The 12,242-nt window shown below is 40.5% G+C and overlaps 1 protein-coding gene across 1 annotated transcript; it reads left to right on the top strand.

Moving 5' to 3' along the window:
• Nucleotides 1-7,091: 7,091 nt before the first annotated feature.
• LOC149243664 (uncharacterized) lies at nt 7,092-10,536 on the top strand. Its single transcript, XM_089371274.1, has 5 exons — nt 7,092-7,140; nt 7,811-8,403; nt 8,533-9,021; nt 9,259-9,957; nt 10,306-10,536. The coding sequence occupies exons 1-5, from the start codon at nt 7,092-7,094 to the stop codon at nt 10,534-10,536; spliced, it is 2,061 nt and encodes a 686-aa protein (XP_089227400.1).
• Nucleotides 10,537-12,242: the final 1,706 nt, after the last annotated feature.

The raw sequence follows: 12,242 nt of genomic DNA, 5'->3' as shown, positions 1-12,242 counted from the left end.
AGGATGGCACTTCAATAAGGACTTTCAGCTTTGAAAGCAGAATTGGATATTGCTGGAACAAGAGAATCCGAAAAGCCAAAAAATTCATTGTGTTCCAGCACCAACAACAGAGGCATAAAAAAGAGGCCTGGAAGTTTATTTTCTATTGCAGGCTTTAGCTCACCTATCTTTCTTGGGGCTTTTTGTTGCAGAGGCAATATCATAGACAACGACAAAATAATGAATTGTAGGGTATGTAGTTATCAGCGAACAATTAACGTTTTTTGGAATGTTGATGTTATAGAAAGCTTTAGTAAGGATGGTAGATCTAATGAAGTGCTTATAAACTGCCATATTCCTTTTCTTTTATGGCCAAATCTGTGAAACAGTAATGAATCTTTCAGTGCCTTAGTTTTCGATGATTCCATTTAAGAGCTTACCCTCACTCATTGACAAAACAAAATGCAATTGAGTAGATTATAATTGATTCTCTAACAAAATATTTTAAGTTCTTACTTCTCTTCTGCATTCCAGAGCCTCCCTGCCACAGATTGGCAAGCTTCCTTTATTCTCTGCACAATCAATCAAAAGTATGAAATGTAAATTGAAAAACACAAAAAAATTGTATCAGTTGAATCAAGCACTCCTTGAAAGTTTAAACTATAACCATCTATATCCATCCACGAGAGTGGTTAAAAAGCGAAGCGAATATGTTAAATGTTTAGAACCGACCTCATTATAAGGGCTTCGGGTGGCAATGTGATCCTCATTTATTAAATATATCTACACAACAGAGCAATTTTTTTGAGTCTCTGGACTTCCATCCAATGGCCTGTATGGGCTTGATTTACTGCACTCGTAATCCTGAGAAGACTGGAACTTTGCAGTCAGAAGGCATTTACCAGTCAGATATCAAGTTCTCCAAGATCTTCATCTTTAGCATCTAATGAAACAATTTAACCTTAAAGCAGCTCTATTTAGCCAAGAAATGCATAAATGATTTTTTTTTCGTGAGAGAGAGAAAATTGAGTATCTAATGAAAATTGAAAATTGAGCACGAAGAACACAGAAGATAAGATCAAAAATATTTTCGAGTACTAATCAGCCGATTCCGCAGAACCTTTTTAGGCATCCTATTATAACGCAATTTTACCGAACTGTGAAAATATCATATTGACCAGATTGTCTCTCGTTAATAGCGAATTTTCTTCATCATATGAAGCAATTGCGCGAAATCGCTAGTCTTACAGCCAAAGTTTTAGCTCAGAACACTAACAAAGTGGAATTCATCGAAAAAGCTTCATAATTCTCTGATAGACGCAAAGAAAAATAGTTAAAAAAACAATTTCACAAAGCAACCATAAAGGCTCAATTTTAGACGGCAGTCGAGCATCTTTGCCAAAACAAACGATTCTTGGACAAAAATACGCACCTGGCTCCACATTGTTAGCTTCATCATTACAACAACAACATAGGTCACCATGAGAACATTAGTTCAAATGATTATTGCAGACTGCAGAAGGGTTCAAAAAATAAAAGGCCGTGCAATTGTTAAGAAGGGTTCAATAAAGGCTCAATTATAGACAACAATCCGACATCTTTGCCAAAACAAACGATTCTTGAACAAAAATATGCACCTGGCTCCACGTTGTTAGCTTCATCATCACAGCAACAACAGAGGTCACCATGAGAACATTAGTTCAAATGATTACTGCAGACTGCAGAAGGGTGCAAAAAATAAAAGGGCGTGCAATTGTTCTGAACCTGAATATGCTCAGAATTCTGGGCGAATTCGAGTGCAATTGCATCATCAAATCCATCTAACTTATCAAAAAATGATAACCATCCTACCCCTTTCAAAGAAGCTACGACTTTAGGTTGACTATGGAGCCTGGTATGGTCTGTGGGCATTCGAACGAAACTGGCTGTCATTTTCCCTCTGCTACGTTGCTTAGACTTACTGACCTTTATAAATGAATTTCTTTAACTTAGAATTGCTCCCAATTTGAAGATGAAAAGAGCTAGGGTTTACTACAGACAACCTTCTGAAACCCTATTTCATTTATTAACTGAGGAATTCGAGAGAGCCTTCAACAGAAATAGCACAAGTATTTTATTGACTGGTTTAGTAATGTATTACTTACTTGTTACTTCGGCTAAGTCCCTGTCTTGAACAAGTTCGTGGCATACTGTAAATCCCCTGTTTCTCCCCGGTGATGATTTCTCTATGCCAGAATAAAGCATTTGGTATGCGTGCAGGCATGTTGGCATTTATCGTATGGCATTTGGTATGCATGTAGGCATGTTGGCATTTATGGTAATAAGGCATTTGGTATGCATACAACTTGGCGTTCAACATGAGAGATACGTGGCTGTGCCTTTCATGACAAAACAATCATGGGGGTGTCGCTACAGTAACGCGGATACAGATGGTTGCCTTCGCTCCAGTTTAGCACCTGTCCTTAAAGAGTTCAATGAATTAGGTTCTTTGACATTTTATCGTGCCTAACTAACAATTTATCATTGTCACAACCTCGTGTTACTACAAGGTTGTGTCCAAGCCACTTAAGAACGTCCACCCTTTCCAGCCTAATGTCACACGCGAAATAGGGGGACTCACCTCACTTCTTAGTTTGATTCACACATATTTTATTGAATTTTTAGATAAAACAAAACACTCCATGTCATGTTGTTCATAGGAATGAATGTGCATGTGCAGTTGATTGAAAACAAATTAAATCCATTCAATTTAACATTTTGGACGAAATCAGTGTAGATATTAATTTTAATGATGTCAACGTGAAATTGTTTTATCAAATTTGATAGCGAAAACATTTACGAATGACAATTTGGAAATCACATTCCATCTGTAATCGGGGAAGACAGTTGGAACGTTGCAGGCATTGAAATAGTAGTGACACGTTTACACGTTACACGAACTTGCAAGTTGGAGTTAGTCAAGTTGCAGCAATCCCTCTCGAACACGGATAGTTACAATAGATTTTGAAAGCAATATGGAAATATCTTCAAATTTTGACAATTTTCTCAGATCAATGTGACGGAGATTCCTCAAATTTCCTGACGAATTCGACAGCATGTTTAGACATCGACGATGATGCAGAGGTTCACGAGATCGATCTAATTGCTTGTGAAATGACATATATCAAGTCATTCATGCATAATGACATACATATCAGGAAGCGAGATACTTCTTTTATGAGCCTGAAATGTTTTCAAACTTTTGCAAGAACTGAGCTCCATATGCTAGAGATTTGTCAGATTCCATTGTAACAAATATTACATCGCATATTTGTTACATCGCATATTTTGATTTTGTGAATATCCTGAGTTTTTTAATAGTTAGGAGAGGGATCAATTCTTTGACCTCTCCTAACTCTCCCACCGTCAGATTTTGGGTTGTGAAATTTGTTGAACTCCTAAAATAGGGAAAGCATATTTGATCTTTCGCCAGAAGTCTTGAATATTTGTCAAATTTCTCCACGGAATCTGCAAAGATATCCAAACTTTGGCTTCCAGACAAATCTAGGTGCTTAAGGTTTTTCAAATTCGCTAAAGAATCTGGAAACATTTCCAAACTTAGGCTCACATATCCAAGTGTTCAAGATTGGTCAAATTCCCCATTTCACCAAGATCCTCTTGTAACGTCTCAGGCATTCTTATTTAATCTCTGTGATTGAGCTGGTCACTCTTGATCCTAAGGCTCTCCTCTTGTAACGTCTCAGGCATTCTTATTTCTAGGATACCTCATTCATTCTTTTCATCGGCAAATTCAAAATTTTCAAGTGCAAATATTGTAATTACTGGAGGTGACTGCTAATGCTAATGTGCCTGCTTGTTCAATTATCAATTAACTGTTAATGTGTCTCAAGGTTATTTGTGTGTAGGGAGTCTAATTCTTGCAAGCTAGCATTCATTGCAAATTTAATTACTGAAAGAGTGCAGTCTTCGGTCCACGCTTGCAACCCATATCTCATGTCAAATATGATGAAATGAAAATCTAGGCCATGGTTGCAGCCTTGTTATGTTTCTAGTTTTCCCTTGCCTTTGCAAGGGAAGTGCTAATCTGGTTAAGTTGTCTAATACTTAGGGCTTTCCCAGCAAAAGGCAGGGACTAGCTGCGATGCAGCCTCCCTTGTTTAAGAAATCGCGGACTAGCTACGATGCAGCCTCCCTTGTTTAAGAAAGCGCTCAACATACTAAATGTATTCAAAAATAAATCTTTCAAAGTGGCCTACTATACACCAACTTACTAATACAAAAAGATCACAAATTATAACCCATATTCATTGTTCTTTGATTACCCAATGATCCAAGAACCACAAACTATAGCAGACTGTAAACATTATCAAACAAATTATGCATTCTCTTGCATCAAGAACCATCAACTTAAATTATGTGACTTTCTTTGTTTGGATCTTCATATTTTATTTTACAAAACAAAACAAACCCAAAGTTAGAAAGCATCAAACTTTGGAACTTTGATTTTAATGCAAGTAAAATTGTAAGGAAAGCTCTGTAGATGCCTTGCTACCACTGCACAATAGGTTATATTTTTCATAAACATAATTTTACATAGTCAGAGCCCAGGGACAAAGCTCTTTCATTTTTCTACTAGGTCACAGGAACAATGCCTTTTTCTCAAAAAGACATTCATGTCACCATTAGAATAATTCACATCATCCCGAATTTTTTTTCATATTTATAGGAGTAGAAATAGTGGTCTTAACAGACCTTCCTTTCAAATCAACTAACATGTCATCTCATTTGAATGTTGTAATGCCCCTAGTTAATCGTTAGTAATTAAATTAAAAACAGTAAATTTAACTCTTGGTTATGGTTATGGTTGGTAAAACTGAGTAATTATTATTGCTGTGACTGTTTTAAATTAATTATGTTGATAAATGTTATTGGTAGTCATTAAGTGTGATTTGGAAAATAAAAACAACTGTCAATGGTTATAGAGCTTCCTCATCAGAGGGATATTAGAATTAAAAATATGACATCTGTCAGGAAAAGGGAAAAAGCCTAACTACTTTCAGATGACGGTTGAGACCCTCATAGAGGAGGGATACTTAACGTCAAGAAAGGAAAGAAAGCAGGTTGCTACGTCTGGTAAGGACCAGATAGCAAGGCTTATGAAAAGTTGCAATTGGGGAGTGAACACTATGTCTGGTAAGGATCAGATAGCATATGTTGGGAAGCAGAGAAGTCCCTGAAACTTCTATGTCTGGTAAGGACCAGATAGCGTAACTCTCGCGGTGCCAGAAAGACTGTAGACAGCAAGAATCTTGCAGGTTGCTTGGGGGTGGAAGGTTGAGGAGGACCCTCCTAAGGTTGGGAGGTTTGACAAGCGCATTAAGAGGTTTGCCTCAGAATAGGTATGTATGATCAAGATTTGGTAGTTTGTATATGCTGTCGAATTATTTAAAGTTATGACTGAGCAGAAACTGCGAATGGGATAGAGAAAGTATTTTCTGAAAAAGCAAGTAATGAAAGACCTGAGTTAGGTTGAAAACATTTATCTGTAAAAGAAAGAAAACCTCTGCTCGTTGGCCATAAAGAAAGAACAGTCAAAACAGAAAAACGAACGAAACCCAGAACATAGAAATGACCACTGACTTTCTTCTGGAAAAGAAAACCTGGGTTGATGGAGTAACTGTAAAATGGAAAAGATATTTTTCCATGAACAATCATCACAGTATGTGAATCTAACAAATGATAATACAGAAGCCTATGTTATAAACTCATGGAGCGACTTCCTGTAAACAGAGAAAACGATAACGGGTCGACGAAATAAATAAACCGTGAGCTCTTAGGATAATTTTCCCAAAACAGTGACTCATTAACTACAGGAAATAGTAATATATTTGGAGCATGTGTAATGGTGCTTATACCAGAATTATGTCCTAACCCTGTGCCAAACGCTCCTAACCCATAGTGGAGCACCATTGTGAAATGGGCGGCTGTAGCCGGTAGGAACAGGGTAGGAAGTCGACGATTAGTCGCTAAAGAACAGAAACATTAAACCATATTTAACCAGTAACACAGCATGCAAATTTGGAAATGATAATTCCACTTGAAATAGTGATTTACAAGAGTGCTGTAGAACAGACAAACTTAGCGGAAATTCCAATGAATAACTACATTCCTGAAACAAAGTAAATATTGGTAATAACCCAACAAGAAACTCCGAAATCCACTACAAGTCATAACACCTACTATGAAATATACATATACAATCATTAACCAGACAAGAGAAATTTACAACTGCTGTAATCACCCTTAAATATGAATGTTCACCGAAGGGATTAACCCTCGGCCCTGTACCAATACAAAACATAATAGAAAGTATGTCGTGGGCGCAACCCGAATTGGACATTGCCGCCATAACAGTTCTGGGCGGTAATCAAACAATACCACAGGAAAACCCGAACGGGTTTCCGTCTAACCATTTTCAGGGGATGAATTCAAAATAACAATAAACGGATACAGTAGCTCAAACTCTGTCTCGGCAGCATGCCAAGAGCGGTCGGAACCCCTTACAGAATTCCCTCATAACTAGTTTTAAGGCATCGTTTCCTCTTACCGGAAGAGGGAAAGGGATGGAAGGGGCAGTTCTCCACCATGTGCTGGTCACGGCACCCGCATCCTGTACCTGAGATGGAGGAAAAACCAGGAAAACCATGAGCGAATGAGTATCAAATTCATAGCAAGTAAAAGAATAAAAGATAATATCTCAGAGAAGCGTTGCTGTGAGCTAGGAGGCACGTATACCATGGCCAAGGCTGGCAGGCGGACCTCCATCTCCACCATGGACAATCTGTAGGGACCTGCACTGTGCAAAAAGGCTAATCCCCAGAGACCCGCTAAGGATCAGAACCCCTGCAGAAATGAGCGGCATGAGGCCAAATGCAAATTAGAAAAACCCTTAAGATTTTTTATTCATACCTGGCTTCGATCGTCTATCGATCTGGGAGATTCCATCTCCACCGTAGAAACTGGCGCGGACTCTTCTATCACATGGCTCATATGTGCCTTGTACGAGGCGCATTGATCCGCCTATAGCATTGGGAACGGGGTAGTAAACCCGCATGCCGCAGCTTAAGCTAGCTGGCTGGCTCTCACGTTGCACCGCGCCAGGTGGGCATCGTGTGTAGCATACGTATTGATGTGTCAAGGAGCGGTGATCAGAAAATGCTCGCCGGAGCAAACTTTCCAAACAACACCATAAATTTAGACCTGACTGAATAACGTTGGCACGACTAACCTCTACTGACAACTGGAGATCATAATGGAAAATTGCAAGACCGCAGGACAAAGACTTAAATGAATTTCAAATCATTTAACCAAATAAAAAGGGTAAGTACATCCAGGCAATCCATCGGATCCTTCTCGAGACGGTGGATAGGGTAAGTCTAACAATTAACCGAATATCATAATGTTCCATAGGCATGGATACACACATATGTTTAATTCCAATCCTGTTCACGTATTTACGATTACCATGGATAAACGCTTATAGAGTGCCGAGCTTAGGTATAATATTGCCTTGTGTGATAAGGTAATACGACTAAGAATTATATTGCCGTAAACAATGTTCATGTAATGTTAATGTTAATAAGAGTAAATAAATTTTTTTTATGGTAGGAGTTTTACAAGTGGTATCAGAGCGAAGTTGCAACTCTGTGACCTCGAGACAACCATGACTGGGAAAACTGTTACAAATAATTGAATTAATGAGCAAGTAGGGGGTCATCCCACGATGTATTGTATGTAGTATCTGTGGAAAATGAACTAATTTTCTGAACAGGTGACAACAGAATGAGGAGAACGAGCAGCGCTCCTCATGGAAATGTGGACAGACCAGACAACGTCACGCACCCTCAAGGAAATCCAGAAATTTGGGTGCAGTTGGGGGAGGAGGCACGCAGCACCAATTTGACCATACTGGAGACGGTCCAGGAATTGAAGAACGAGATGGCTCGGTTGCGTGAGGACAACACCAGATTAACCATGGAACAGGAAAGGATCCTGAATCGTTTATCATATAAACAAAACCAGCACCAACCCAACCCCAGTCCGGAGCAAAAACATGTATCAGAAGAACAAGATTACCATACTGATCAGGAAGAAACAGAGGGAAGAGCGGAGGCTCGAGGTGAGAAATCTGACAACGCTTCTGAACATCAAACTTCAAAAAGACAGCGGATAGAACTACAAGGGGAGTTTCGGAAGATTAAGCCGCCGCATTTTGATGGGGAGTCTGAGGAGGCTGCGGAAGCCTGGTTAATAAACATGAACAAATATTTCCAAGTTTATGAATACGACCACCATCTTAAGGCATGGCTGGCTATTTTCCAGCTACAGGCCAAAGCTACATTATGGTGGGAGGAAGTCAAGATGGTGCGGGGAGTGAGTGAACAGGATATAACTTGGGAAATTTTTCAGAAATACTTCAAGGAGAAATACCTGACTGAGCGCTTCTACGATGAAAAAGCACGGGAATTTCATGATCTGCGGCTTGGGCAGCAGACCATGGATGAATTCATTACCAAATTTACATCTCTACTCCGCTATGTACCATACATACGGGAGGAAAAGGCAAAGGTGCAGCGGTTTGTTAGCAGTCTACCCCAAACGATGCGGGAAAGGATTGAATTTGATAATCCGAAGACCATGGATGAAGCGATTCGGAAAGCTAGGATATGCTATCAGCAGAATAAACAAAAGGGAGAAAGTTTTGGGAAGCGTTGGGTGGATAAGAGGGGCGGCAAAACCACTATGGGAGTTAAGGGAGCTCGTGGCAGTTTCAGCAAAGGAGGCTCAAAAGGGCCCAGCAGTAGGAATCAGTTTAGAAACCAGCTCAGATTAAAACCACCCAATGAGCCCAAATATAGCGAGCAGCCGGGCAGAGTTGACAATGAGGGGACAGCTAGACCGCCAGTACAGTGCTGGGGTTGTGGCGGGCCACACTATATTAAGAACTGTCCTCACCGAAAGGGTAGTGATCAGGTGTCTCAGGTTTATGAAGCTTCCACAGTGGGAGATGTAGCTCGGTCCATACCAAGAATAAACGCCGCTCTCGAAGACCGTCAAGCTGATTACCAGCCAACGATGATAGAGTTCGAAGGTAAGATTTTTGATCGAACTGTTTCTGTTTTAGTAGACCCAGGAGCTACATTAAGTTATGTTAGCCCCAAAGTAGTGGAAAGCTGTAATTTACAATCTGTTAAGTTTAAGAGTCCCTGGTTGGTTCAGCTAGCTACCGGGGCCAAAAGGCGGGTGCTGGCCAAGGTCAGCAACTGCCCATTAAAGATAGCTGGACAGACAGTGACAGCAGAATTAAATGTACTTCCTCTCGGCTCCTATGATGTGTTAATTGGAATGGACTGGCTGGAAAGGCGATGGTCCATATTAAATTGCAAAACCAAGACAATTTCTTACCGGGATGAGCTGGGAAATGAACAGGAAATTCAGGGTATCCTGAAGCCAGTACAGATCCGGCCAATTACTGCCTCACAATTGGCTAAATGCATCCGAAAAAAGTGTCAAGTATATGCAGTCCAAGTGGGTCATGCCAAATCTGAAGGAAAAGATAATGCATTGGAAATTATACCGGTAGTGCAAGAATTTGCAGATGTGTTTCCCAAGGAAATACCAGGACTGCCCCCTAAAAGAGATTTGGATTTTACCATAGAGTTGGTGCCTGGTGCAGCCCCAGTGTCCCGGGCACCGTACCGGATGAGTGTGCCGGAATTAACAGAATTAAGGATGCAGCTGCAAGAGCTGCTGGAAAAGAAGTACATTCGTCCCAGTGTATCGCCTTGGGGAGCCCCAGTATTGTTTGTTAGGAAAAAGGATGGGACTCTCCGTATCTGCATAGATTATCGACAGCTAAATAAATTGACAGTGAAAAATAAATATCCACTACCCCATATCGATGAACTGTTCGATCAGGTAAAAGGGGCGACGATATTTTCAAAGATCGATTTGAGATCTGGATACCATCAAATCAGAATTAAGGAAGAGGATATAGCCAAAACTGCTTTTCGAACCCGATATGGGCACTATGAGTTCGTGGTGTTGCCTTTTGGGTTGACCTATGCACCTGCGACATTTATGTGTCTGATGAATAGTGTATTTCATCAGTATTTAGATAAATTTGTGTTAATTTTTATTGATGATATACTGATATACTCTCGGAATATTAAAGAGAATGAGGAGCATCTCAGACTTGTGCTACAAACTCTACGGGAACATCAGTTATACGGAAAATTTAGCAAATGTGACCTTTTCAAAAAGCAGATCCAGTATTTGGGGCACATCATCACCGAGGAAGGCATTGCTGTGGACCCTGAAAAGATTAAAACCATAATGGAATGGCCAACACCAAAGGATGTGGCAGATATCCGATCTTTTATGGGGCTAGCCGGATACTATAGGTGGTTCGTGGAGAGTTTTTCCAGAGTTGCATACCCCATCACCTCCCTGCAAAAGAAAGGGAAAATATTTAAGTGGACAGCGGAGTGTCAATAGAGTTTTGAGCAACTCAAACACTTGCTCACCACTGCACCTGTGCTAAGTATTGCAGACTCGGAGAAAGATTACGTAATCTGCACAGACACAAGCAAAGAGGGTGTAGGTGGGGTGTTGATGCAAGAGGGAAGGGTGATCGCGTATGAATCCAGAAAATTGAAAGAACATGAATAGAAGTATTCAACCTATGATTTGGAACTCACTGCTGTAGTACATGCGCTGAAAATGTGGCGCCATTATTGGGTGGGAAGAAAATTTTTATTGATGACAGATCATCACAGCTTAACTAGCTACTTAAGTCAACCAACTTTAAATGCTAGACAAGCTAGGTGGGTGGACTTTTTGGGCATCTTTGATTTTGAAATTAAACACTTAAAAGGAAGAGAAAACCGGGTGGCGGATGCATTAAGCCGGAGAGCGCATTGTCTCTATGAAATTGGCTTTAGTGAAGGACGGTCTACCCTTAGCAAAGAAATTATAGAGGCTGCTGAGCAAGATCCAATTTACCAGCAAAAGAAACAACTTGTGCAGAACTCAAACATCCACATCATGCAACAAGGTTATGAACTAGACGCAGCAGGCATTTTATGTTACAAGAAAAGAATATGTGTGCCCGACCGGAGCGATATTAAGAGAAAAATTCTGGATGAAAATCATAAAAGTCCTTACGCAGGACATCCGGGCTATCAAAAGTTAATTACTTCGCTTCGAAAGGAATATCACTGGCCAGGCATGAAAAGGGATGTAATGGAATATCTGGCACGATGCATAGAATGTCAGCTAATTAAAGCTGAACACCAACATCCCGCGGGTTTGCTACAACCATTACCCATACCAGAATGGAAGTGGGAAGTTATTACCATGGATTTTATTACAGGGTTACCGAAGTCCAAGAGGAACAATGACTCTATTATGGTTGTCGTGGACAAACTCAGTAAGACAACCCACTTCATACCAGTTCAATCTACGTATTGTGCAACCCAAATCGCAAATGTTTTTATGCAGAACATATTTAAGCTCCACGGGCTGCCAAAAATTATAATATCCGATCGCGATGTCAAATTCACATCAGCTTTTTGGAGGACCTTGTTTGAGGGTCTCGGAACTCAATTGAATTTTAGCACCGCATATCATCCGCAGACTGACGGGCAGACTGAGCGGTGAATCAGGTGTTGGAGGACATGTTGAGATCTTATGTGATGCAACAACCCACTCGGTGGGAAGAGTATTTGCATCTTGTGGAATTTGCTTACAATAATGGATATCATGCATCCTTGCGGATGAGCCCATTCGAGGTACTTTACGGCAGGAAATGTCGCACGCCATCCAGTTGGAGTGGACCGGAAGACAGACTCATGTTGGGTCCTGAAATGCTAAAAGAGATGGAGGCAATGGTTAAGAGAGTGCGGGCTAATCTAAAAATAGCCCAAGACAGACAAAAAAGTTTTGCAGATCGTAAAAGGACCTTTAGGGAGTACCAAGTGGGAGAACATGTATATGTCAGAATTCGGGCGAGGAGAAGCGCTTTACAATGGAATGGTTGTGCCAAATTGGCACCCCGTTTTTGTGGACCTTTTCAGATTTTAGCGCGAGTGGGGCCAGTAGCTTATCAGCTAGCCCTACCCAGCCACATCCGGGTCCATAATGTCTTCCACGTGTCAGTTCTAAAAAAATATGTCTATGACCCTAAACACATAATTAGCTGG

Source organism: Pinus tabuliformis, chromosome 8, assembly GCF_031772625.1.
Source record: "Pinus tabuliformis cultivar Carrire ecotype Pingquan chromosome 8, CPIR1, whole genome shotgun sequence".
Classification (NCBI taxonomy): Eukaryota; Viridiplantae; Streptophyta; class Pinopsida; order Pinales; family Pinaceae; genus Pinus; species Pinus tabuliformis.
Note: the sequence above shows the minus strand (reverse complement) of the source record. Positions and strands in the feature narration are given on the sequence as shown.

Excerpts from the sequence above, each read along its gene's own strand:
- LOC149243664 (XM_089371274.1), top strand. The coding sequence starts at position 7,092 with ATGCCGCAGCTTAAGCTAGCTGGCTGGCTCTCACGTTGCACCGCGCCA. Across the intron at positions 7,141-7,810 it reads CTCACGTTGCACCGCGCCAG|GTGACAACAGAATGAGGAGA; the intron begins GTGGGCATCGTG and ends TTTTCTGAACAG. Across the intron at positions 8,404-8,532 it reads GGTGGGAGGAAGTCAAGATG|ACCATGGATGAATTCATTAC; the intron begins GTGCGGGGAGTG and ends CTTGGGCAGCAG.